This window comes from Pectinophora gossypiella, chromosome 13 (assembly GCF_024362695.1).
Source record: "Pectinophora gossypiella chromosome 13, ilPecGoss1.1, whole genome shotgun sequence".
Taxonomy (NCBI): domain Eukaryota; kingdom Metazoa; phylum Arthropoda; class Insecta; order Lepidoptera; family Gelechiidae; genus Pectinophora; species Pectinophora gossypiella.
In genome coordinates, this window is record NC_065416.1 from 16186026 (window position 1) to 16213403 (window position 27378).

The 27378-nt window shown below is 43.2% G+C and overlaps 1 protein-coding gene across 1 annotated transcript in view; it reads left to right on the forward strand.

The window, feature by feature from the left end:
• Window positions 1-26344, forward strand: part of LOC126372037 (glucose dehydrogenase [FAD, quinone]-like) — a 28132-nt gene extending 1788 nt beyond the window's left edge. The window contains exons 2-7 of the mRNA XM_050017539.1: window positions 18812-18951; window positions 20272-20402; window positions 20476-21767; window positions 21969-22029; window positions 22500-22648; window positions 25969-26344. Of these exons, the coding sequence (XP_049873496.1) occupies window positions 18812-18951; window positions 20272-20402; window positions 20476-21767; window positions 21969-22029; window positions 22500-22648; window positions 25969-26344 (2149 nt within the window). The remainder of the gene's footprint in view (window positions 1-18811; window positions 18952-20271; window positions 20403-20475; window positions 21768-21968; window positions 22030-22499; window positions 22649-25968) is intronic.
• Window positions 26345-27378: the final 1034 nt, after the last annotated feature.

Consider the following 27378-nt stretch of genomic DNA (forward strand, 5'->3'; position numbering starts at 1 on the left):
TTTGTTCCCATAATCTGCAATAGTCCTACACGAACCGGGGATTGTCTTTGGGTGCACTCCCATAGTGTATCCAGGGATAATCGCCGGTTGGTGTCACACCACATTTAGATTAAACTGTCTTAAGGGGCCTCTACGTGTTGGCTTCGGCCCCACGCACGCCTTCCTAAAGTCCGGGACTCCATAGGCCCAAGGTATGGAAATGATATACAAATAATAATAATAATAATAATAAGGCGTCGGGATGTGACGACCCCATCGCCCCCTGGTGAATTCATCAGCGAACCTGGTGAATTCAACAGTGCAGTCAGTCTCCGCAGGCCAGCTTGTGGCGAGCTGTTGGTGAGTGACGACACAACGGAGCTGAGATCCCCCGAGAGTCGGTCAGGCCCTCCGTCTCCGGCTTGCCTTCACTGGCCGGCCGGAGTGGACCCCAGCGGGGGCCGCAGGACTCTCACCTCTGACTTGCCTTCATTGGCCGGCCAGAGTAGGGCGTTAGAGCTATACGCTCGCAGGGTGGAAGTGAAAGATGCATAAGTCGCGAGTTGGTGAGGCGGGTAAACCGCCTCGCAGAAAGCGGTGTACACCTCTCGACACCCCGAGCTGCTCACAACCATGTTGCTGCCTTGCCGTATAGTCGCGTCGGCTAGATAGGTGGCCCATCCAGTGAGTGGCGAGTCATCGCTCATTTATCCATGTTTACCAACATTGGTCGAGCAGGCGCCATAGTCCCCCATAGCTCCAGTATTCCGGTCCACTAACCCCCAACCCAATAGCCCAGTTCCCTTTGCTCCCATAATCTGCAATAGTCCTACACGAACCGGGGATTGTCTTTGGGTGCACTCCCATAGTGCATACAGGGATAATCGCCGGTTGGTGTCACACCACATTTAGATTAAACTGTCTTAAGGGGCCTCTACGTGTTGGCTTCGGCCCCACGCACGCCTTCCAAAAGTCCGGGCCTCCATAGGCCCGAGATATGAAAAAGACATATAATAATAATAATAATAATGTACAAAAGACCGTGCAGTTTTGATTACCTTTCTCAGATAGCTAGGAGATTTCTCAATCCACTTAACAAGGGACTGAGAAGCACCATTTATTATTATCATCAGGATAGCTCAGATTATTAACGCACAGGTTCCCAATATGGCATCCAATACCAGAGCTTCAGCTCCTCGATAAGGTCGTAGACATACAAATTAAAAAGATCCGGAGACGCCAACCCCCTTGGCGTAAGCACACTCTAGTCTATACACACGAAATATAGCGTCGCCCCATCACTCAGTTATTTTTTTTTCGTACCAAAATCTCAACAGATTGACGATCTCAATAGGAGTGTCTTACTTAATGAGTTTACCCCAAAACACGTCATAGTTAACAAAATCGAACGCCCGACTTAATTCTAGAAAACATGCATATACTGATGTATCCCTTAACATAACAGTTGATAGTATATTTCAGGCTCAATATCGCGCAATCCGTTAAGAGCCCAGCATGAAAACCAAACTGAACGTCGTTAATTTGGATGTTATTCGTCAGCACGGGTTGCAGAAGTCTTTCAAATATCTTACCAACTATCGTGCCTAAAGAGACAGGTCTGTAGTTGGCGTGGTTCGACAAGTCATGGTTTTATTTTTAACGATTGGAACGACTATCGTTTTCATCATAGCACTAGGCATAGAAATAATATCTTAAGCAGTCAGAAAAAATAATAACACCCTATAGATATCATCGCTAGCGTAGAGAATATGCTCCACGCGCGAACGGTCATGCCCCGCGTGATTTTTCACGCGTCATGGTTTGAACCACTCGCGCCACATCAAGAGCACAGAATAGCCGATCAGGCATGCGGGCGGCGGCAGCGCGGGCGCACTTTCCACGGTCCTAGGTTCGACTAAGTGCTGCGCGAACATGTCTGCTGTACATTTAGGATTATGAACTTCGTTGACACTTAATGCCATAGCTTCAAAATAACTAAACGATTTCGTAGTCTTTCAAAATTTTCCAAAATTATTATCAGAGCTGCTTATAGCTAAGATATTAATTTTTATGTTTTCTTCATTTCTCTGGCACTATTTCAATTTTAAAAAGTTAAGTAGTAAACATTTTATAATAGATTAACCTGAATTAGGCCCGCCATATTCCGTCCATCAATTAAAGTGCATTTGCGACGTTTGATGACTTTCCCTTACGTGTAAGTTCCACCCAGAGACTTGGCGATCACTATCTTTTTTTCGGCCTGAGAAGTACAACATTTGATAGCAGCACTCTGCAGAACATCAACTGCTTGGTCATACATAGCATTGATTTTTCTCTTATGGCTATCTTCTCGTATATTTATACACATTTAGAGATTTATTTATATATTTACATTTCGCGACTTTACAGTGCAGAAGCGCCAATGCGCCGTGAAACTAACACAACATTACACAATAACACATTAACATAACATTATCTTCTTTTATCGTGTGGGTTGTTAGATGAATTACCAACCCCATCAACCCTTTTTTACATTATCATCACAACCCACACATTGACTAGAATAGTCTATACATTTTAACTTCTCATAACAATACTGTACATAATTATTTATTTGATCTAGGTCTCTATTATTTATTACATACAATGTTACACTTCACTTTATCTTCCAGCATCCAGTATAATAATGCTTTCAGGATTCTCGTGGGTCTTCCTAGGTACTGTAGCGCGTCAGGGATGTTTGCGGCGGCGCGTGTTGACGGCTTTCACGCCATCATTCGCAAACGAATCGCTTCCCTGATGTGCAGAGTGAGATGTAGCCCGAACGGCATTCTGAAGGCATTATCAGATAAGCTAGATTGCCCTTTTTGGAGGCACTGGAATGCGATCCACGTGGCCTTTTAATTCTTTTAATTGTTTTAGTTGTTTGTTTTTCTTAATTGGTGTGTTTATTTTTTGTCCGTGTGTAATGTAATTATGTTGTCTGTGTGTAACTTTTTTATGGGCGTCGCCTGAAATAAATGCTTTTTTTTTATCTAAATTACAAACATTTTGACCAGATTTAGTTATTATCACAGATTTTATATGTGTGTAAGTATCTATGTATTATTTAGATAAAGTGTAAAATTGTATTGTATCTGTGTATGTTCGTTTAACAAATGAGGTTTCGAAGAATGAATTCCTTCGCAAGTTTAAACCGTCACGAACTTGTCGGTTCTTACTAGCCATCGAACATTCGTATATAAAAACTAGCCAAGTCGAACCTTAGGCTACAATGTATTATTATCTTAAGTTATAAGAAGAAATTATATTTTATGTTTTTATAAATGAATATATAAAATTATTTCGGGTCTGATTACTACTACTAGTGAACTAGTTCACTGTAACCACAGTGTACAGTGTAAAGTAGTATCATGATCACCTCACTACTGTCTCTTCCTCATCCCAGTATTTTTTTCATTGGACATTGATTAAAAAATGTAACATTTATCAAGTAGGAAAATTATTCGCCAACAAAGCATCTTCCAATTGTATAAGAGAGAGCGCTCTATAATTAAATAGCTTTAAATGCGACTAAGTAATTTAATGGTGTCTGTTAATCAAACTTATTCGCAAAGGGTTGCAAAAACTTTCCGACGGACGGCGGCCTTCACAAGATACTGCGCCCACATGCGCCCACCCGCGCCCGGCGACCCCGCGAGGTTCTTTATCTCAAAGGGCGTTTAAATATAATTCGGCGCGAGGCTAATTTCAGTTTTAAACACTGTTTTATTTGAGCCGCACTTTTGTGAGCTAGAGACGTGTAAGTTTTGCTATGTTTGAATTATTTCATTTGGTGAGCTCGTATTCATTTTCAAGCGTGTCTTGGCTACGATAGTTTTGTTTGTAGAAATCGTTTTTTGACTAGAAAAATAGAAAACGATACATAAAATATATTTAGATTAAGATGATGCGATCGAGAGGACAAGCTGCCTACCTATAAGTTAGTATGTAAATAATTTTATGTAAAAGAGAATTCATCGTATGTTTTCTTCAAGTATTGGTAACAAATAAGGATCTGCGTTCGACAAAATAGTATCATGTCGCTTCATCTTTAAAATATATTTGCTCTGCCGTTATATGGAGACACTTTTAAATATACGCCATTTATTGACAAATAATATTTTGTAAGTACTTGTGTGGTTGTCCTGGTACAGTAAGGCGCTATGGCTGGTGCTGGTGTGTGCGCAGGCGCCGGTGCGGGCGGACCTGCTGCCGCTGGTGGGGGACGCGCTCGACCAGCTGGCGCGCGTCGTGTCCGACACGCTCGACCTGCCGCTGCAGTACAACCTGGAAGGTGAGTCAAACTCTGCTGTGCAATACTGTAAACGAACATTAGATGAGTTGCACCGTGTCAACGGCGGCGCGGCGCCGCTTCTCTCATCAAATAAGTATCAAGTATACTTTCTCCACTCGCATATTAAAATTTGTATGACAGTACAAACGTAGTACTTTTTGCAATATTTTCAAAAAAAGAAGAAGGGTTGAGTCTGTGGCGAATAAACTAGATGAAGGTAACAGTTGTTTTTGAATCTTTGTTTCCAGACGATGAAGAGTTTGACTATGTGGTTGTGGGCGCGGGCGCTGCAGGATGTGCAGTGGCAGCGCGGCTGGTGGAGGCGGGGGCGAGTGTGCTGCTGCTGGAGGCAGGCGGGGTGCCGCCGCTGCTCTCACGGGTCAGTAGTACACTACTGATGTTATGTTTCTTGATCGTATGTTAGAGAAGTGTTTCTGACGAATGGCCTCTCGCAGGTGCCAGGGGGAGCGATGGTGCTGCTCGGGTCACCGGTGGACTGGCAGTACCGCACGCGGCCTAACAACAAGTCCTGCCTCGGCTCCGAGGGCGAGCAGTGCCGCTTCAGTCGCGGAAAGCTGCTCGGCGGCTCCACCTCCACCAACTACATGATGTACGTACGTGGCAACCGCGCTGACTACGACCTCGGCTTACCTGGCTGGACCTGGGAGGAATTCGAACCGTTCTTCCTTCGCTACGAGGGCCTTCGCGACCTCAACAAACTCCCAAGATCCTCTGTCCCATACCACAACACCACCGGGACTATGGATATTGGCTTCTGCACGAACCCTAAAAACGAATGGCACAACAGAATCGTCAATGGCTTCGAGTCTCTCGGGTTCCCATATAACGATGACGTGAACGCGAAATCTCAGATCGGAGTGTCGCGCGTGATCACGTACACGTCGTCCAAAGGCACGCGCGAGAGTACGGCGCGTGGCTACCTGACGCGGCCCACCGTGCGCCGCACGCTGAGGCTCGCTACCGGCATGCGCTGCACCGGGGTACTCATCGACGACGACAATGTCGCGCGGGGCGTCACCGCCGTGCGGGAGTCGTCCGGGCGCCGCGTCACGGTCCGCGCGCGCCGCGGCGTCGTGCTGAGCGCCGGCGCCATCGGCACGCCGCAGCTGCTGCAGCTGTCCGGCGTGGGCCCGGCTGAGCACTTGCGCTCGCTCGGCATCCCGGTACGCGCCGACTTGCCCGTCGGCGAGAACATGAGCGACCACGTGTTGCCGCTTGTGTTCATCCGCGTGGACCGCTGCGCGTTCGAGACCGTCGGCGCCGCTGTCTCCCTCGCCGCGGACGTGCTCATGTACGGCGCGACGCGCAAGGGCCCGCTCGCCTCCATCGGGCTCACCGACATTACCGCGTTCGCGAACACGCTCTGCTACGACAACGACACGCGGCAGCTGCGTCACCTCGGGCCCGAGTGCGAGTTGCCGACGCTACAGGTGATCAACGCGTTTATCGATCGCGGGGTCATCGACGTCGCGCCGCTCATCATGAAGCAAACGACGATGCTCAACGACGCCATCCTCGCGCAGCTGGCCGAAGAAAACACGAAGAGCGCTCTGATTGTGGTATCACCGGTGGTGCTGGCGCCACAGTCGCGCGGCTGGGTGCGCTTGGCGAGCGCTGACCCTCTCGCGGCGCCTGACATCTACCCCAACTACCTGGACGACGAGCGCGACGTGGACGAGATGATGCGCGCGATCAAGATCCTCGAGGACGTGGTGGAGACGGCGCCGTACCGCGCGCGCGACGCCGCCATCGTGCGGTTGTCCCTGCCGGGCTGCCCGGCGTTCGCGGCGGACCGCGAGGGTTACTGGCGCTGCTACGTGCGCCACCTGACGTTCTCGGTGTACCACGCGGCGGGCACGGCCAAGCTGGGCAGCGCCGGGGCCGGCGTCCTGGACGAGCGGCTGGGTGTCCGTGGGGTGAGCGCGCTGCACGTGGCCGACCTGTCGGCGCTGCCCGTCGTGCCGCACGGGAACACGGCTGCCGCCAGCATCGCGCTCGGCGAGCGGCTCGCGCATTTCCTGCTGCAGGACTACGATAATAGCTTCAACTCTACCATAGAATAAACAACAGATAATATGTACACTACTCCACATCCACACTACAGGGTATAGGTAGAATAAACAATTAGTACTACGTATCGAGCGCCGACCTCACCCCCTCTAGGTCTTACTTTAGTCTCAAACGGCCACAAGCCACTAAGGAGTAAGGGGGAGCGCGCTGTCTGTCTGTCTCGCTCGCACATACTCGTTATGTAACACACACAGCAACAATTATTTTGTAAGTATTGATGTATTTCTTCCATGTACCTATAGGTGCTACAGCTATACTGCACACAAACATTGTTTTTATTATTATGTTTGTGTACTACTTTTCATAGTTTAAGTAAATATTATAGGATGTATTTAATATACTTAGTCGATGTCGTATTTGTGGGAGATACGATTTCCGTGGCTCGCCTAGCAGGGTCCCCAGAATACCAGGGTCGTGCCTCGCGCCACGGCTTATGCTGAGTGAGGCTCTTTTTATAAAGGACACTACCATTGTTGACCAGTCCATACACTCTATTACAATTTGTCATAATGTTTACTGTCTATTTTTGTGTAGTCTCTTGTGTAAGTTGTTTTTCTTGCGTGTTTTGATTGTAAGTTATGTGTTATTCCTTGTTTTGTTTTATATTTGTTACTATGGTGTCCCTTTATATTACACGTTTCTTTCTTTCAATTACATTTTAGTAGAGTCAATAAAGCAGAAGCATCTTAAGGGAAGCGGAACGGCAGGGCACTACCTACATTTTCTCGAAAAGTATCGTCGATTTTTGAACCCTTATAACTTAGGTTTGGATTATAGCAGATAAACCAAATTCAAAAACTAGCTCCAAAAGTATATATATATATATATATATATATAGTCATTTAAACAATATAATAAAAACCACTATGAAATGTATTCGTAATCGATAGTTAAATAAATAAAAACGTATTCTAAATACTAACTAAATAAAAATAAACATTTGGGGACCGGAGTAGGAGTCTGTTCCGAGGGTGGTTCATCATTGATCATCACCACCTTTCATAATTTTATTAATTATCATTAAGAAAAAAACACATAAGACTTGGCTATGCTTACAATTTATGACAATAAATTTTCATTTCATTTCATTATGGGCATAGATCCCTTTGCCTTGCCCTTCGGGGAAAACCCAAAGACCAAGTATAAGACAGTCATTCTGATGCTCACGAATAGACGGAGTGTATTTAAGACGAAAGAAAAACATAGGTTTTGTCTTTTCAAATGGGCGTGCCTCAAGGATCAATTTTGGGTCCGTTCCTTTTTGTAGTGTATAAAATACCAGACACTATTTTGAATTTGTCATAAAATAAATTTAAAGGAGGAGATTTTAGGAGTTATTAAATAACTTGTAATGTATACCTTCATTGATTTAAAAGATGTGTTGCTGTTGCAGTTTACTGTCATATCTTCTCTTCAGCCATTAACACCTTGCGAACTAAAGTAAATCAAAGTAAAAATGTTACATTGACCTTCAACAAGTTTATCTATAATCATTACATTACGTTGAATAAATGATTCCGACACTGATTCTGTCTTTCGCACTAATAAGAGCCGTCATGAGTAAAAAAGAGATACCTATAGTGTAGAGATATTATTATCGTCTTAACGACTACGATTTGGAGGCATTGGAATGCGATCCACGTGGCCTTTTATATTTTCTTGTGATTGCTTCTATTTGTTTGTATGTAATGTGTGTAACTTTTTATGGGAATCACCTGAAATAAATGCTTTGAATGCAAAAGATCCAAACATGAATTGGATAACATATTCCAAATATATTATTTTTTGGCCCGTGGATTTGTAACTGCGACTTCACAGTGAGAGTGATTCTCCCAACTGGGCTACATAAACAGCATATATACGTTCCACTCCTCCTCCCCTCAATCAACCGTAGAGGACATGGAGCATACTCCACCACGCTGCTGCATTGCGGGTTGATGGAGGTGTTTTTAAGGCTAATTCTGCAACGGCTTAACGTGCCGCCCAAGGCACTGATCTGTTTATAAGTGAGTGGACGTATGTGTGTCGCGAGTGTCTGAGGTTCTGCGAGATGATGAATGATGTGTGAAAATTAAATGTTTTGTCACGTTCTTATCACGCGAATCAAATAGGTTGTACTTACTAGGGTAAATAAAACGGTATATAGAAATAAAACCAAGTTTATTGACATTAAATCCCTAGCAAGTACATAGATCGGATCTCTGGGTCGCAGGTAATTTGATACTGGCTGAGCACCCTTGGTGCAGTAGGAAAACTACCACTTCCCTGTAACTCTTCCCACGACGACACGGGGTACACCGGCGCGCGCAGCAGGGCAGCAGAAACGGTGGGGTAAGTACAGGACCGAAAGTGGATCCAGCGGGTTGTAGAACCCGAAAGGTGAAGCGGTAGAGGTAAGTACAGGACCGGTAGTGGGTCCTGCGGTTGTAGAACTCGAAGGGTGAAGCGGTAGAGGTAAGTACAGGACCGGTAGTGGGTCCTGCGGTTGTAGAACTCGAAGGGTGAACCCTGGAACCCGGAATTAGTCATTTCAAGAATTGTCCGAATTCCCAGTCTGACTGCCACATGCCGATTCCTTAGCTTGATTGAAGATGGGAAGTGGATAGCAAGCAAGCTTAGCAATCTAAGATGTGGCTGTCAGCAAATTACACACAATAAAAGTGAATTTAGCAAAATAAATTTAGAAAAAGAACAAAGAACAAGATAAATTTATGGTAGGTAGTTGTTTTAAAAAACTATCTAAAAAAATAGTAAAATTGAATATTTTAAGCTGAATAATTTTAATAGCAACGATATTAAACGTATTTTGTACATTAATATTGTTCCATTTAAGAATTATTTAAACAAGGAAAGTACTTAGGTACAAAGATAACTTTAAGTTGGTTAAGTAGAATTAATTTAGAAAAATTGACAATTTAAATGTTGTTTTGAACATAAAAGATTGCTAATTATGATATAAAATAAGCACTAAAGCGTGAAAATACATTTACACGATGATTATGAAAAATGACAGTCATGCAATGAACAAAGAAAGCATGTACTAGTCTACGTTGATATTTAAACTAATAAAAATAGTAATTGCTACACTTACCCAATTAATGGGGATAACACAACACTATAAATTATTATATCGTAGACAAAATTAGTAAAAAAACGTATTTAAAAAATATACGAGTAATCGAGGTGTTCTCGCTACAAAGGCAGAAGGATTGTGTCGAACATCCGACCGGAAGAGTAACGGCTCGGCTGTGGAATGTAGGTACGGCTACCTACGCAATGTGATAATTATTAAAGTCGTACAATATTAACGGAATTATTTTGTAAATAGCTATGTTTTGTTAAATTAATTAGTATAAGTTTATTTATGTAATAATATTTTAGTTTTAAGCAGTAGTTTTTAAGTGTTTTCAATGATAACTTTTTGATAGTTCCTAACAGAAAAACAAGAGCAATTACACTCAGTAGTAAAACGCGGCAGGCGTTACAGTTTTTATATTGTTTACACTTAAGTTTCTTTTTTATATGTCTAATTATATTATTGTTAATTATATTGAAAGTTTCACGGAGCATTGGCACTTCTGCACTTAAAGTCGTGGAATGTAAATAAATTAATTAAATTCGTTTCAAAAGTACGTTCGTTGTTTCGTCGGATGCTGTGAAGTTTCGCTAACCATGTTGCCTTGAGTCGCTAGCCTTGAGAAGTTGTAACATGCTGCCGATGTACAGATCTAGTTTGTCGGTTTTGAACCCCGTTTAGTAATCTGCGGTTGTCGGAGGTTCCCTCTCGAGTTGTCAACACTTTACGAATGTTCGCGACTGTTCCGTCGCTGTTCAACCACTTTATACAACTCGCTGTGGTCACAAAAGCTCGCTGCAGGCGGTCCTGGGAATATCAATAAACAAAACATAAAGTAAAATCTTGTTATGTTTGAGTTTGACTTAGAATACAGAAATAACCCCGCTAGTCTAGCACGTCATACAAAAACACGTCGATAACTTTGCTAACTTAGATGTAATATTCATACACAACTGCTTAAAGATTCAATAAAATCCATCCAAATCTATACGTACTCGTTATACATATTATTATAATTTTCGCCGCATCGTCGAGCATTTCCGATTTTTGTGCGTTCATGTTTTATCCGCGGCAGTTAGTACTAGATCTCTGTGAATCTCCGTGCGATACTGCTTTGTACATTGTGCTAAACACAGGGACTCTCTAAGGTTCAACCAAACCGTCGCAGCATCTAAAAAGCTTTTATTAACTTTTCAAGAGGTCTTTTCCCCTTAATCCATCCACTGACTGTTTTCATCTTTCTATATTCATCTCGCTGGTATGCAACCCGTCTGACGTATGCCGTCAACTTAATTCTGTCGGGTTATTGCGTAAAGGTGCCTAATCTTCTAAGCTATCCGATCGCGCACAAATCTAATTTTAGTTTGACATTTTTTTAAACTAGTGCCGTCCTTCACCTAATAAGGGCAAGAAAGAGCTAGAGCTAGTTTTACTCCTGTCAAATTAAAATATGGGTTGGTTGGTGGTTGTCCGGATCGGCACTATTGTAAAATTTTGAGAGGGTTGTTTTAAGAGATTGCGTTACAGACTCCGATGCGGTAGTAGTTTTACAGCTAGTTACATAATAATGTAATTTAATTTTTGACGTTCAAAAAGAGCTGACTATGTAAGCCAATTTTGAAAAATAAATAATTTTGATTTTTTTTTGAGAAGAAAGAATGTGTCTCGTGTGTTCCTTTCCTTTTCGGCGGATGAAGAAATTTCCCTATATGGTGTCTACAGGACTCAGCACTATTGTCTGTCTTGAGTCTTGAACAAGGCGGACGGAATCTTTCAAGTAGGTTATCTTGTACTTAATTTCAAAACTCAATAAGTAAACGTGTAACATTAACAGATAAAATATTTAACTTAAAAACATCAACATTCATAAATCATCATCAGAAAGAGGGTCTTGAAGTTGTTTGCAGAACTATTATTGTCACCTTTATTACTATGATCAATGTAATGTAAACTGAAGTAGGTACTTATTATGTTAATTAGTCTTTTAAAAGCGAAAAGTTTAAAACAGAAATACCTTATTTAAATAATTATAGAAGTAAGAACACCTTTATAAACATTTGAAAATTAAATACTACTCGTCTCTTCGGGGTACCTAGGTACCCATAGATACGTATCTGAACTTTTATTAGCTGTCAAATACGCTTTTCAAGCGAAACAACAAAAATAAGCGAAATAACAACTACTACTACTAACGACTATAAGTATATTATAATAAAACTCGGACGTAATTTCTGTATGTTAAAAACGAGAAGCAGTAGAACGCTTGGGCTGGTTTTCCCTTCGCGGATTATAAGGTCAGACAGGCAGTCACTTCTGTAAAAAACCGGACCTGTCCAATCTTCAGGTTAGGTAAGCGGACTCTGTGGTAACGGAATAACGCTGGGGAAATGTTGTTGAGTAGAACACATTTGTACAATATGTTGTGTAAAAAATGTGCCATTGATATACTGTAGGTGAATAAATACGTAAATAAGGTAGGTAAAATATCACCCCCATTATAAAATAATGCGGATGGGATAGTAATGTTTTATCTCAAGATTGACTTGAAGTGTACACCTAGATATGAGTACAAATACAGAACAGATTACTTGGAGTCTACTTCCATTACGGGCGGATAGTGACTGTAGTCATGGCACTTGCAACAGTGTCGAAACATCGGGATTATCATATCCCCGATTTAAACGCGGTAAGAACCCGTTATTATGTGTTTTAATTATTGTAGTAAGTCGCTACGCGCACGAAATCGCGTCGGGTCCACTAGTTATATTTGAATATTTGACTGTTTGAATAGGTGTTTTGATATTTTTGTCGAAACCACGCCTAAGAATACTAGTGAAGTACTTACCTAACAACCTGCCGATGATACGTTGAAAATAGCTATTGTTTTTTTTTAGTAAGTAGGTATCTGTACCATTATTAGAATTGATTAGGTACCTGTGTTTCCTGATTTATAATACCATTTTATTATAGGTAGGTAGGTAGATTCCAAATTTATAATAGGTAGGTAGGTCCTTAATAATCATCAAATCGATTCAAAATTGTAAAAAGTAAGAAAGCAATCAAAATTGACCGCCATCACGCCGTCTCGGACGCACCATTCCGTGTCATAAATCATTGTTTATCAGAGGTAGGCATGCAATGAAACTAAAACAATTTTAGGACTAATTGACCTACTTCAGATTTCAATGAAATTTTTTTTATAATTCCTTGCCTCGTGACTACATTTAATTTTTTCTAAACTGATGGACGGCTATTGGGAGGAAGAGACATATTACAAAAACAATCCATGCTTATCATCCCTCGTATATCGTAGAAGTCGACAGATCGTTAATTTATATAGTTTCTTGGATCCTGTGTCGTGTACAAGGGAGTCTTATTGTCGTCAGTCTTGGCTCTATTTTATATTTATCTCGGCTGGTATTTCCGACTTGGCCGGACAAATGGTGAGGGCGACCATACATGCGGAAACCACGCCCGAGGTTGTCAAGGTAATGTTTTTCGAACCTGAATTTAGGGCTTAGTCTGATAGAAGTAGCCCGAAGCGGGCCAAAAATGGTTAACTAAAAAAAAATTAAAATCTCTTCTTTCGTCGACATGAGTGTCAAAAAAAAAGTTATCACAGTTTATATTTTTAAATTTTAATTTCAATTATTCTTCTTACTTAGTAGAGTTAATTTGCTAACTTTAGCTCCTGTTAATATTATTATACTTAGTCGGTGTTGCGTGCGTCCATAATTGGCTGGCAATCGGAACTTTATTTAAATGTATTATATTAAGTGTGTTTGTAAGTGTACTGTTGCACGGAATGGAACCCTCGACCCTCGGAATGGTACTGAGTCCGACTAGTGGTTCGTAGCGTCCCGCAGTGACGTAGCATTCTACGTCATGACATTAAGGTCGGACGGCCGGAGTCCGCAGTTAGTCCAGAGGTTTAACCCGTTTCATACCCATTTCACATGTCCACTTTATCTACTTTTTGTGATTGTAGGCTGTTAGTTTCCGTAAGAGGAACAAAAGGACGATATTTAAACCACTTAATGAAATGGTATTTTCCTTTCCATTTCAGTGAGGCTTATTATTTGAAATGGGAGCAGCGGGTTATTTGCGTACCCATTTTATTACCACAGCAGGTTTAGGGGTGGTTTGATAATATTGTTTTTCGGATCGTGTTTAACAACCGGTCTATATACCTAATACACCTGTTTTGGTTTACCCTTCGCGGGTTGGAAGGTTTTTTTATAATTCCTTGCCTCGTGACTACATTTTATTTTTTCTAAACTGATGGACGGCTATTGGGAGGAAGAGATATACCTACCTAACATGTGGACCCTGAGGTAAGACAACGAGTATAGTCTTTATAACAAAATTATTTATTTATTTATTATTAGGGAGATCAACAGCAGTCGCTTCTATAAAAAAAACCGGATGGGATAACGCTAGGGAGATGATGAACATAGGTTTCCACATCCTTCCTCCTCTTCTTCATCCTGCCCCTTTTCCCAGTTCACCCGGGGTTGGGCTTCCTCCCACATCGGCACCAGGTTGTTCTATCCGAGGTTGTCTCTATTGTCACGTGTGCTCTCACAACTTTTTCAACATTGGTCCTCCACGTCGCTAGAGGCCTTCCTCTTCCGGAGATTTATAGCAAAGCTACAATAAGCGACGTCAAAAAAGAAACTTCTTCTTCCTCTGGGTTGGTTTGAGATGTTCATAGCCTTCTTTACATCGTAGTCCGGACCTCTGACCGGACCTCGCGATCTGGAAATACACTTAGGTCACCCGCAAGTGCAACAGTTGTAACATCGTCTTCAAGCCCCGTCGTCCTTGTATGGACGGTTTATGAGAGTTTTGACAGTATACTAATCAGGTATGGACAAAGATTAGCAGCGAGGACGTTTTCGCGAGCGGTGCGTCTGCGCGAACAAAACCATCGGCGCCGGCGCCGACGACCATTACCGGCGGCGTGCGCCGCCCACGACACTCGCTACAGCCACCCTCATACACACGACTACTGTGGTGCGCAGAACATGTGGACCCTGAGGTAAGACAACGAGTATAGTCTTTATAACAAAATTATTTATTTATTATTAGGGAGATCAACAGCAGTCACTTACTGTCTAATCCTTAATCTAGTAACACAAAGCCAAAATATTAAACGCCCGTTTCACTACTTCAGCATAGGACTGACCTTATCCGGAAGATAGGCTCTATGACTCTACTTAACCTGAACCCTGTTACATCTTCGACCAAAATAATTATCTCATCTTAACTTATCTAGCCTGAACTATCCCACTGCTGGCAAAGGCCTTCCTCCACTTCGTCCAAAGTTAATTAGCAACAGAAAGAATAATATTTCATTTAATTGTTATTTTTTTAATTAATAATAACTAGCTATCAATTTATTTTTAAGTAAATGTTTTACGTGTAGTACACATTTTATCGTAGATATAATCTGAATTAGGCCCGCTATATTCTGTCCATCAATTAAAGTGCATTTGAGCCGTTGAATGACTTTCCCTTACGTGTAAGTTCCACCCAGCGACTTGCCGACCAGTAACTTTTTTTCGGCCTGAGAATTACACCATTTGATAGCAGCACTCTGCAGAACATCAACTGCTTGGTCATACATAGCATTATTTTTTATCTTATGGCTATCTATATTTATACACATAACATCATCACTAGACACACATTGACTAGAATAGTCTATACATTTTAACTTCTCATAACAATATGTATAATGAATATGAATATGTATGATTTAGATAAAGTGAAGTGTAAAAATGTATTGTGTGTTCCAACCTAACTTCTAAACCACCTGTCAAAATTTAACAAATGAGGTGTCACTAGAAGCGTCTTGATTGTATGGTGGTTATAGGCAATGTGACGTCACGCTAAATTGGAAGTGGCGCCCTCTAGAGGACATAAAGTTAGTAGGATTTTTTTTTTCTAATGGTATACCTAACTATAACACTAACTATGAACTCGTATGCAGTCCACAGCTTAATTACGTATTTTAGATGTACCTTTTACCAACCATTGATTAACTAACTTATTTCAAAGTTTCATAACAGCCTATGGAAGCTAAAAAAACCATTAAACATCTTATATAACACTTTTACACTTAAATAAGAGGCAGGTTCGACATTTAATAAGCCAGTGTGCTACCTGGGTAGTATGTTGGATATCAAATGAAAGGGCTTTATTTGCTCATTTAAAATATGTACATATTACTAACATTTATTTGCCGGTTTTCTTGTATTTACTCGATAATTACGTTGAATTGTTAACATGATTGCTCAGACATGTTCGGTATAGGTTTTATCTGTAAACTTTGCATAAAACATGTATCAGTAGCACGTTAACTTAATAAATACGACCCCAAAATAATATAAATAAAAATAATCTTCTTTTTCTTCTCGCTCTAAATATTAAAAAAAAAAAACTACCTTCGTGTTTCAGAGAAATCTACCCGTATTCTTGTTTCGTAATTTTTAGAGCGTGATTTTGCCGTAGTCGGGTTTTAGTTTTTAATCTTTTATTTATTACGAGTTTATAATATTTATAAGGAGTCAACCCCGGAATGGGAGCTAGTGTGAGTTGTGCCTTTCTGTATCTGTTGCCTTATTTCTGTATATTGTGTCCATTGTGCTCAATAAAGTATTTTATCTATCTATCTAATAAGCTGGATATTTTTGTCATTTTCTAAGTTGATGGCGGAAAAGTCTCATAAAATCACGTGTCCGCGTCAAGGTCAAAGAACCCAAAATATTCGAGAATATATCATAATTCCTCTTTAACGTCTTACCTTGCTTGAATTTAGATGTTGTAGAATATAATATTATCTACAAATAGCCTTGGACACTATTTAAACAATCGGTCTTGAGATACTTATAGTGTGTTGAGGGGCGCGCGCACTACGTCTGTTATAGATGTTTGTGTCCACCGTTTGAGGAGTTCACACTTTTAACACGTAACAAGTGTCCATTTGTAATCTTCCCAGAATATGAGTTATAATAGCGGAAATTCTAAAAAGTAGTTTAGTGAAAGTTTTTTATTAAAATAAAAATAAGTGAGTTTGGTTAAAATATTACAGGCTGATCACCTGCCAAAAGTAAGATGATCCGTGCTTCGGAAGACACGTTTAGCCGTTGGTCCCGGTTACTACTTATTGGTGTAAGTTAATCGTTACATGGTCCATGTCAGGGGCCTTTGGCGGTTCAATAGTAACTCTGACACCAGGGTTGATGGGGTTGGGATCTTTACTTTAGCACTGTCTATTATAAGCCCGACTCACAATTAGTCAGTTTTTATTTCTTTCCATTCACGCACCTAACTGCACTGTACTATACTTACCTGCAACCACCTGCCTACGTGTGTAGGTAACCTGTTATGGCATTTAAATTATTAAAATTAGGTAGGTACTTAGTTCACTAGCGTAAAGTAGTATCATGTTCACTTCACTACTGTCTCTTCCTCATCCCAGTATTTTTTTCATTGGACATTGATTAAAAAATGTAACATTTATCAAGTAGGAAAATTATTCGCCAACAAAGCTTCCAATTGTATAAGAGAGAGCGCTCTATAATTAAATAGCTTTAAATGCGACTAAGTAATTTAATGGTGTCTGTTAATCAAACTTATTCGCAAAGGGTTGCAAAAACTTTCCGACGGACGGCGGCCTTCACAAGATACTGGCCCACCCGCGCCCGGCTGCGCCCACCCTAGCCCTGCCGCGCCCACATGCGCCCACCCGCGCCCGGCGACGCCCGCGAGGTTCTTTATCTCAAAGGGCGTTTAAATATAATTCGGCGCGAGACTAATTTCAGTTTTAAACATTGTTTTATTTGAGCCGCACTTTTGTGAGCCACAGACATGTAAGTTTTGCTATGTTTGAATTATTTCATTTGGTGAGCTCGTATTCATTTTCAAGCGTGTCTTGGCTACGATAGTTTTGTTTGTAGAAATCGTTTTTTGACTAGACAAATAGAAAACGATACATAAAATATATTTAGATTAAGATGATGCGATCTTATTATTTTATTGTTAAGAGCTGCCTGCCTATAAGTATGTAAATAATTTTATGTAAAAGGGAAATCGTCGTATGTTTTTCTTCAAATATTGGTAACAAATAAGGATCTGCGTTAGACAAAATAGTATCATATCGCTTCATCTTTAAAAATATATTTGCTCTGCCGTTATATATAATGTTTTTGACATGACAAATAATATTTTTATTTATTTATTTATTTAATGTTCGGAGAAACAACAGCTATAATTAACATAGTAGCATCTTATGGTAAACACAGAAAGCCAATTATAGTTCCTTGCGAATAGCAAATTGATAAAATCAAAAAAGTTTGCACTAATGCATATTACACTACGCATAATAACAAAGTCAGCAGTTAACCGTTACTGTCTCAAAAGCATAAAATGTACAAAGGCTACACTCACAATGCACGTGTCATTCAACCTAGATACATTATTATCTATTCTATGCTACAGGTTAAAGAATTGCTTGCTAATCTCACGTCTCGCAGCCTCACAACCAGTGTTGAACAAATGTAATTCAGTTGTAGCGCATAGGTTATTAAAACTATTTGCGGCCCGCCAAATATAGCAGGACAGCAGCAGCAGCAACAGCAGCGGCAGCAGCGGGTGGGTGGTACTGGATGAATATCGCTGTTTAAACCGGTAGCAAAGTACCTACACTTCTTTTGTATGTTCTCTATTTGATGGATGGATGGATTTAATTTTCTCAATTTTCTCAAACATCAGCTTACTGTTGTGAAACACTCCAAGATACCAGCTTGTTTCTCTCAAGAATTTCACCTTTAAGAGTGTAGTGGAAATTTATTGGGATATGTTTGCGAGTATATGTTACTATACTACACTTAACAGGATTCAAGTCGAGCAGATGATTTCAGCGTCAGCAATCGATGAGATGCGGGATATTTTCATGTCATCGGCAAAACAGAGTAGCTGTAAACAGAGGAGTGGAAGCAGTGGTCGATGTCATTCACAAAGATAATAAACAGCAATGGCCCCAGAAGGGAGCCTTGAGGCACGCCGCTGGGTATAACAACCCAGCTAGAAATGTAATTGTTGACGACCACAGCCTGCGACCGATTATCAATGTAGGAAGAGAACCACCGTAGGTTTCCTCTTATGTCGACCTTAGACAACTTGGCTAGAAGTAAATCATGCTGGATCTGATCAAAGGCTTTGCCATAATCAGTGTAAATGACCTGATGTCCATTATCCATTGCCTCAGTTACTGCATCATTTAACAGAATTTAATACGTACTTGTGTGGTTGTCCTGGTACAGTAAGGCGCTATGGCTGGTGCTGGTGTGTGCGCAGGCGCCGGTGTGGGCGGACCTGCTGCCGCTGGTGGGGGACGCGCTCGACCAGCTGGCGCGCGTCGTGTCCGACACGCTCGACCTGCCGCTGCAGTACAATCTGGAAGGTGAGTCAAACTCTGCTGTGCAATACTTGTAGTACCGTTTCTTTCAGCCTCCGGATTAGTTACAGGGAATCCGTTTTATAGCTTTTTTGTGTAGTATTGAACACAGCGCCATCTCGCCTTGTTCGATGTAAGGTCCGGGAGCATCGACTTGCTGTCGTTGGGCTCCGCAGTCGGCGACTTTCCACCAGTAACCGGAAGATGGCGTGTGCCGATATTATACGGAAGGCTATATCTTGGAGTCCCTTGTCAAGTAGCTGCTTAAGAATGTTGGTGTCAATATTTAATACACATCGGGAATTTTCGGTCAGTCTCCTGTCCTTGGACTTGTTAATCAGTTGCATTTTGAGTGTGCGACGGCGGCGTCATCTAACGGACGATTGAGGTTGTACTGGCTTTGTCCGTGACGTAGGCGTTGAATTGGGCGATTTATATAGTCCTGCGCCTGCGAGCTGCCGCATTCCCCAGACAGCGCTCCGCCGAGCGGGTGTGTCCACACCTTCGATTTTTAGTGTGAATTTCGGGCGGTTTATAAGCGTGTGACCGGTGGCCCGCAACTCCGTCGCACGCGCCGCCAAATCTTCGTAAATTTTTATTCTGGTGTGGTTTTGGTGTCGACATGACGTCATCGTACGTTGGCCGCATACGTGGCTTCTCGACCTCCGACAGGAGGTGTTTTGGGATGGCTGTTTGGCGAAGGTGTTTTGTGATGGTGTTTTGAGACGTCTGTTTTGTGACGGCTGTTTTACGAAGGCTGTTCTGTTCTATGACGGGTGTTTTGTACAGCTGTTCTGCTACAGCCACAGCTTATTGGTAGCTGCTCCTAGTCGGCTCGGCTTCCTTCCCGCCGCCGCCGATGGCAAACGAGCTAGGGAGGTTTTTATGACACTTTTCATATTATTTTTTAATGCTTAACGAATGACCAGTGGCCTTGAATACCTGGAATGTACCCTTAGGATTTAAAAGTTCCAAATACCTATTTATATTTTTATGTAACTTTGGTTTTCTTAGTGATTAATAAATTCGAGTAAACCCATTTGCTTATTTCTTATTTCATCAATCCACTTTCTTCATCATCATCTTCTTAAATATTTTAAACATTACATACTGTAAACGAACATTAGATGAGTTGCACCGTGTCACCGGCGGCGCGGCGCCGCTTCTATCATCAAATAAGTATCAAGTATACTTTCTCCACTCGCTCCATATTTATATGACAGTAACGTAGTACTTTTTGCAATATTTTCAAAAAAAGAAGAAGGGATGAGTCTGTAGCGGATAAACTAGATGAAGGTTACAGTTGTTTTTGAATCTTTGTTTCAGACGATGAAGAGTTTGACTATGTGGTTGTGGGCGCGGGCGCTGCGGGATGCGCAGTAGCAACTCGGCTGGTGGAGGCGGGAGCGAGTGTGCTGCTGCTGGAGGCAGGCGGGGTGCCGACGCTGCTCTCACGGGTCAGTACTCTGCTGATGTTATGCTTCTTGATCTTATGTTAGAGAAGTGTTTCTGATGGATGGCCGCTCGCAGGTGCCAGGGGGAGCGATGGTGCTGCTCGGGTCGCCGGTGGACTGGCAGTACCGCACGCGGCCTAACAACAAGTCCTGCCTCGGCTCCGAGGGCGAGCAGTGCCGCTTCAGCCGCGGCAAACTGCTCGGCGGCTCCACCTCCATCAACTACATGATGTACGTACGTGGCAACCGCGCTGACTACGACCTTGGCCTGCCCGGCTGGACCTGGGAGGAATTCGAACCGTTCTTCCTCCGCTACGAGGGCCTTCGCGACCTCGACAAACTCCCAAGCTCCTCTGTCCCATACCACAACACCACCGGGACTATGGATATCGGCTTCTGCGCGGACCCCGAAAACGAATGGCACAATAGAATCGTCAAGGGCTTCGAGTCTCTGGGGTTCCCATATAACGATGATGTGAACGCGGAATCTCAGATCGGAGTGTCGCGCGTGATCACGTACACGTCATCCGAAGGCACGCGCGAGAGTACGGCGCGTGGCTACCTGACGCGGCCCGTCGTGCGCCGCACGCTGAGGCTCGCCACCGGCATGCGCTGCACCGGGGTGCTCATCGACGACGACAATGTCGCGCGGGGCGTCACCGCCGTGCGGGAGTCGTCCGGGCGCCGCGTCACGGTCCGCGCGCGCCGCGGCGTCGTGCTGAGCGCCGGCGCCATCGGCACGCCGCAGCTGCTGCAGCTGTCCGGCGTGGGCCCGGCTGAGCGCTTGCGCTCGCTCGGCATCCCGGTACGCGCCGACTTGCCCGTCGGCGAGAACATGAGTGACCACGTGTTGCCGCTCGTGTTCATCCGCGTGGACAGAGACGCGCTCGAAACCGTCGGCGCCGCCGCCTCCCTCGCCGGGGATATACTCACATACGGCGCGACGCGCAAGGGCCCGCTCGCCTCCATCGGGCTCACCGACATTACCGCATTCGCGAACACGCTCTGCTACGACAACGACACGCGGCAGCTGCGTCACCTCGGGCCCGAGTGCGAGCTGCCGACGCTGCAGTTGATCAACGCGTTTATCGACCGCGGGGTCATCGACGTCGCGCCGCTCATCATGAAGCAATCGACGATGCTCAACGACGCCATCCTCGCGCAGCTGGCCAAAGAAAACACGAAGAGCGCTCTGATTGTGGCATCGCCGGTGGTGCTGGCGCCACAATCGCGCGGCTGGGTGCGATTGGCGAGTGCTGACCCTCTCGCGGCGCCCGACGTCTACCCCAACTACCTAGATGACGAGCGCGACGTGGACGAGATGATGCGCGCGATCAAGATCCTCGAGGACGTGGTGGAGACGGCGCCGTATCAAATTCAAATTCAAATTCAAATTATTTAATTCGGACTGTATCCATATATGTTAGTAACAAACAACTTATATTCTAATGTTAGTAACAACTTATACAACTTAAGCTAATACACACGCGCGACCCTTGGCACAGTAGCGTGCAGCTGCATCCAGCGCTTCAGCAGCGGGGAGTCCCACCGGTCTGCTAACACACTCAGGATACTGTTCGAGCTGGCGCGCACGCGGCGCAGCAAGGAGGCGCAACGTTTCCTCATGATGGTATAGAAGCAATTAATTTGCGCCTCTGCAAACATTAATGAGGCGCTGCAATAACGCGGCAGTCCGAACAGCATCCTGAATGCGTTATTATATTGAACACGCAGAGCTCCATAAGTTCGCTGCGTAAAGCTGACCCACAGACCGCACGTGTAGAACGACTGGCAGAACGCTTTGAAAAGCGTCGCCTTTACTTGTTCACTACAACGCGAAAATCTGCGGACCAACATGTTACAGCGAACAGACAGCGCCCTGCGCTCCCTTTCTATGTCTACATTATCTGACAAATTATCAGAGACCCAATGGCCCAGATACCTCACCTTATCCACTTTTTTCAATGGAGAGCCACATAACGTTATATCAGGCACGTTTTGGTAGCTTTTAGCACCTGTATTAAACACCATGAACTCGCTTTTGGATGCATTGTATCTGAGCCCATGAGCCTCTGCGTAGGTCTCGCATATTTTCACCAGACGTCGCAGCGCACCAATCGATGGGCTCAACAGCACCATATCGTCAGCGTAACTGATATTGTTGACACAGACACCATCGACATGGCATCCAATACCAGTGCCGCTCAGCTCACCGATCAGACGGTTCATATACAGATTGAAAAGCCGAGGCGAGCTCAATCCCCCCTGTCTCACCCCGCAGTCCAGTCCATACATGTCCGAATGCGCGCCTGCCCACTTGACACGGTTTATCTGACTATTGTACCAGTACCTAAATACTGATACAAGCTCAGGTGGAAGGCTAGTCTCATCTTCTAGCTTGCGCCATAACAAATCGTACGATACTAGATCGAACGCCTTCGACAGGTCCAAGAAGCAGGCATATATAGGGGTTTTTCTTGCTGTATAATATTGAACAGTTTGCTTGAGACACAAGATCGCGCTTTCAGTTGACAGCCCAGGCCTAAACCCGAATTGAGCATCATGGAGCTCAAGATGGCCGCCAAGGTGTTTATCAAGCAAACTGTCCAGCACCTTAGCTATAATTGTTGCCAAAGATATAGGCCTGTAATTGGACATATCGGAGGCGTCCCCAGTTTTATTTTTCAGAATAGGTACGACTACAGTATACATAAGCTCTTCTGGTAGATAACAATGACTGACACACAAATTGAAGAACATTGCAAGTACTCGCGGCATGTGCACACCAGCATACTTTAGATGTTCGACACTGAGGCCATCGTGCCCGGGAGACTTACCTCTTACCATTCTCTTAATTACATTAGCAACTTCCTTTGCAGTAAATTTTATGGTAAGCTTCCCAGGACTGGCGTCCATCCCGAACACCCGAGGCAGCTGTGTAAATGGTGATTGCACTTGAAAGTGCCGCCGAAAAGCATTAGCAATGTCTGTTGGGTCATGCTCACCAGCCACACTGACAGGAAGGGTCGGCTTCGGGTTCAGTTTATTGGTGTTTTTCCAGAACTTTGAAAAGTTTTTATCAGAATGATTCTTAGCAAGTATATCCATTTTAATCTGTTGTTCATTGTTTTGACAGTATTTAAGTTTTGACTTAAAAATAGTTTTTGTTTCATACATTTTACTAAATACATATCCGCACTTAGGTTTACCGTGCATCAACCATTCTTTATACCAAATCCGAGCCTCCCTGTGCGCTTGGCTTACATATTTATTCCACCCAGTTACATATCTATATGTTTTACGTTTTATGTTCTTATAACTAAGTTCAGAGCCTTTTTTCAGCGTAGTTATGATTCTACAGTAAAAATCATCCAATATTAACCTATGATCGACATTCACACATATATTATCAGCACAGTTACAAAACTCTATAGGAAAATCTATCAAACTTAAATTGGAATGACAATATTGAAAGTACTTTTCAACTTGTAAACAATCTCTCTCACCCCAGATTGACTTATTAACTACAGATGGGCACGTTACAAATTTAGGTTTTATTAGATTAAAGTCACACTCGATCAGCAACGGGGCGTGGTCAGACCAGTAGACATCATGCAATACAGACGTACCTACAACTGTGTGTCTCGCGGCAGCAGTTACTACACAGTGGTCAAGCCAGCGGTGACAACCGTGCGCATCGCTAATAAAAGTAAATGTATCCACGGGTAACAACTCCATATCCACACACGTCCATGACTGTTCGTTACAAAAACTTAACAGCTCATTCGAGAACAACTCACCGGGATGAGCATTAAAATCACCCAGAACAAATACACTCTCCACGTTATTAGTTTCAATGAGCGCACTTATCTCGCCTAAGCAATCCGTAAACTCCACTAAATTATCCGTACTAGCCGTTGGCATGTACAATGAAATTATCACCGCAGAGCGATCGTTCATCACGACTCTTATAGCCGTTATACGCACACTACTACACGTTAACACCGTTACGGATGGAAAAACAGCCTTTCTCCATAGCAAGGCCACGCCTCCATACGGCCTCCCCCTGAGCAGCCCCGATGAAGTATCCACTGCAGATTTTCCCGTGAAGGCGAAGTTATCATCAATGCTCCCGAGAAAAGGTATGTCATGAGGTAAGAGCCAAGTCTCCTGCAACGCGATAATGTCAGCCGTGCGACAGAGGCTCCTCACACATTCCACTGACCGTTGCACATTCTTACAATTAAAACTAATTAACTTTGTCGTATCCATCAATGTGTATTGCTGTTTCCATTCACAGGTACTATTCCGTCTTTCTTTTTATTAGAAAATTCAATGAATCGACGGTATGAGATACCTTCAGGCCAAAAATCGTCTCTCAAAACTAAATCTAATTTATGCTTAGGCACATAGACTTTATACGCATTATAATCTTTGTTTACTTTCATACTCATTTTCTCTAGTCGAACTATTAGGTTCGCCTTATTCTTGATATAATTCTCAATGTCACACACGGACGTTTCCGTCGCCACGTTATAAATGTAAACAGGTATTTTAACATCAGCTGCCTTAAAATTATTTTCCGAATCAACTACAGCTTTACCTGTATTGCCTACAAATCGATTCCTTAGTCTCTTTCTTTGTACAAGATTCCACTTTTCGTCAGGAATCTGTGTATTCCATTTGCCTTCCTTTAGTACCTGAGAGAATGGTTTTTTGTTTATATTACTCTGGTTAATGACGCACGGGTCAGCAGTATGTCTCGTCAAAGTTGTATGCAGCGGCGGAGTATGAGTCACCGACGAGTTTTTAGTCACCTGTCGGTCCGGTCGGCTCTCAGCTGATTTTGTGTTGACCGTTATCGAGGCGGGCGGTGGGAACTCAGTAGTAATCGACTTATTTTTCGGTGTACCCTCTCCCGTCGATTGCTTATTTTCTATACACTCTCGACTTTTGGGATTTTCGTCTTCGATATCTAGGGGCGGTAGTCCCATAGGACCGCTGTTATACTCAAAACTTTCAAGTAATCCAGCTCCTCTTTTCGAGTTTATGTTCCGATGAAAATTATTCACTATCGAAGTCTTTTTAATATTTTCAACGTCAGCCCTTAATTCATCTAGCTGGCCTCTTGTAGCATAGTTTTCCGAAATTTGCTCGATTTCGCTTCGCATTCTCACCAGATCCTTTAAAATACGAGTTACATCGACATGGTCAAATAAGACCGGGGGTAATTTTTGTAGCTCCCGAGCGACAAAGGTAGGTAACTTTTCAGGATCAGTTCCTTTTAATAGACAAATAATGTCATCAATGTCTCTCAGTGCCTTTCCATCCCTCCTTCGCGTTTTCATTGTTTTTGTCATAGACAAAGATTCAAACAACAAACGTTTCGCAGTCACAATATCATCTTCCGTAAATGCAGTTACACAAATGCGGCTAAGGCTCTCCTCGTCCATCACATCGATCTTGTTATTCACAAATGCAAGCACCTCGTTTATAACAATATTGCAAGACGCACATTTCACAAAATTCGACATCGTGGAGTAGGTAAACAACACCGACTACTCCGTAGCTTACTACCGTACACCGCGACGCACGGAGCATCGCGCGAGTATCGCGCGCGCAATGCCGCCATCGTGCGGTTGTCCCTGCCGGGCTGCCCGGCGTTCGCGGCGGACCGCGAGGGCTACTTGCGCTGCTACGTGCGCCACCTGACATTCTCGGTGTACCACGCGGCGGGCACGGCCAAGCTGGGCAGCGCCGGCGCCGGCGTCCTGGACGAGCGGCTGGGTGTCCGCGGGGTGGGCGCGCTGCACGTGGCCGACCTGTCGGCGCTGCCCGTCGTGCCGCACGGGAACACGGCTGCCGCCAGCATCGCGCTCGGCGAGCGGCTCGCGCATTTCCTGCTGCAGGACTACGATAATAGCTTCAACTCTACCATAGAATAAACAACAGATAATATGTACACTACTCCACATCCACACTACAGGGTATAGGTAGAATAAACAATTAGTACTACGTATCGAGCGCCGACCTCACCCCCTCTAGGTCTTACTTTAGTCTCAAACGGCCACAAGCCACTAAGGAGTAAGGGGGAGCGCGCTGTCTGTCTGTCTCGCTCGCACATACTCGTTATGCAACACACACAGCAACAATTATTTTGTAAGTATTGTTGTATTTCTTCCCTGTATAGGTACTAAAGCTACACTGCACACAAACACGTTTTTAATATAATATGTGTTTGTATACTACTTTTCATAGATAAAGTAAATATTATAATCCTGTAATATTAATTAAACTATGAAAAGTAGTATACAAACAGCGAAATTAAACAATTCATTATAAGTACTTCCGTATTTAATATACTTAGTCGATGTCGTATTTCTGGGAGATACGATTTCCGTGGCTCGCCTGGCAGGGTCCATAGAATAAGAGCGTCGTGGCTCGCGCCGCGGCTTATGCTGAGTGAGGCTCTTTTTATAAAAGACAGTATTGACCATTGTTGCCCAGTCCATACACTCTATTACAAATATCTTTATTAATGTTTATTGTCTATTTATGTGTAGTCTCTTGGTTAAGTTGTTTTTCTTGCGTGTTTTGACTGTAGGTTATGTGTTATTCCGTGTTATAGAAACTTACTTATTGTATATATTGTGTCAAGACCACTAGAGATGTTCCATGCTTTTATCGACACTATTATCGGTTAAATTTTTCATGTTTCGTCCAAGATATCAAAATTTGTAGGTACTTTACATATTGAGTGTCTGATGTGTGGCCGTAGGACATTATTTGAACCACTTATGCCTGTTGATTCTGTTATATATATTTATTTGCTTTTATGTGTTTTATATTGCAAATGTAATAAATGCATAAATACAGAAATAACGCCCTAGTATCCATATTGGGGTGGGTAGAACCACAAGTAATTTAGTCAAAACGATATCTATTCGTTCATAGATAGATAGGTAAAGATGAAGAACCG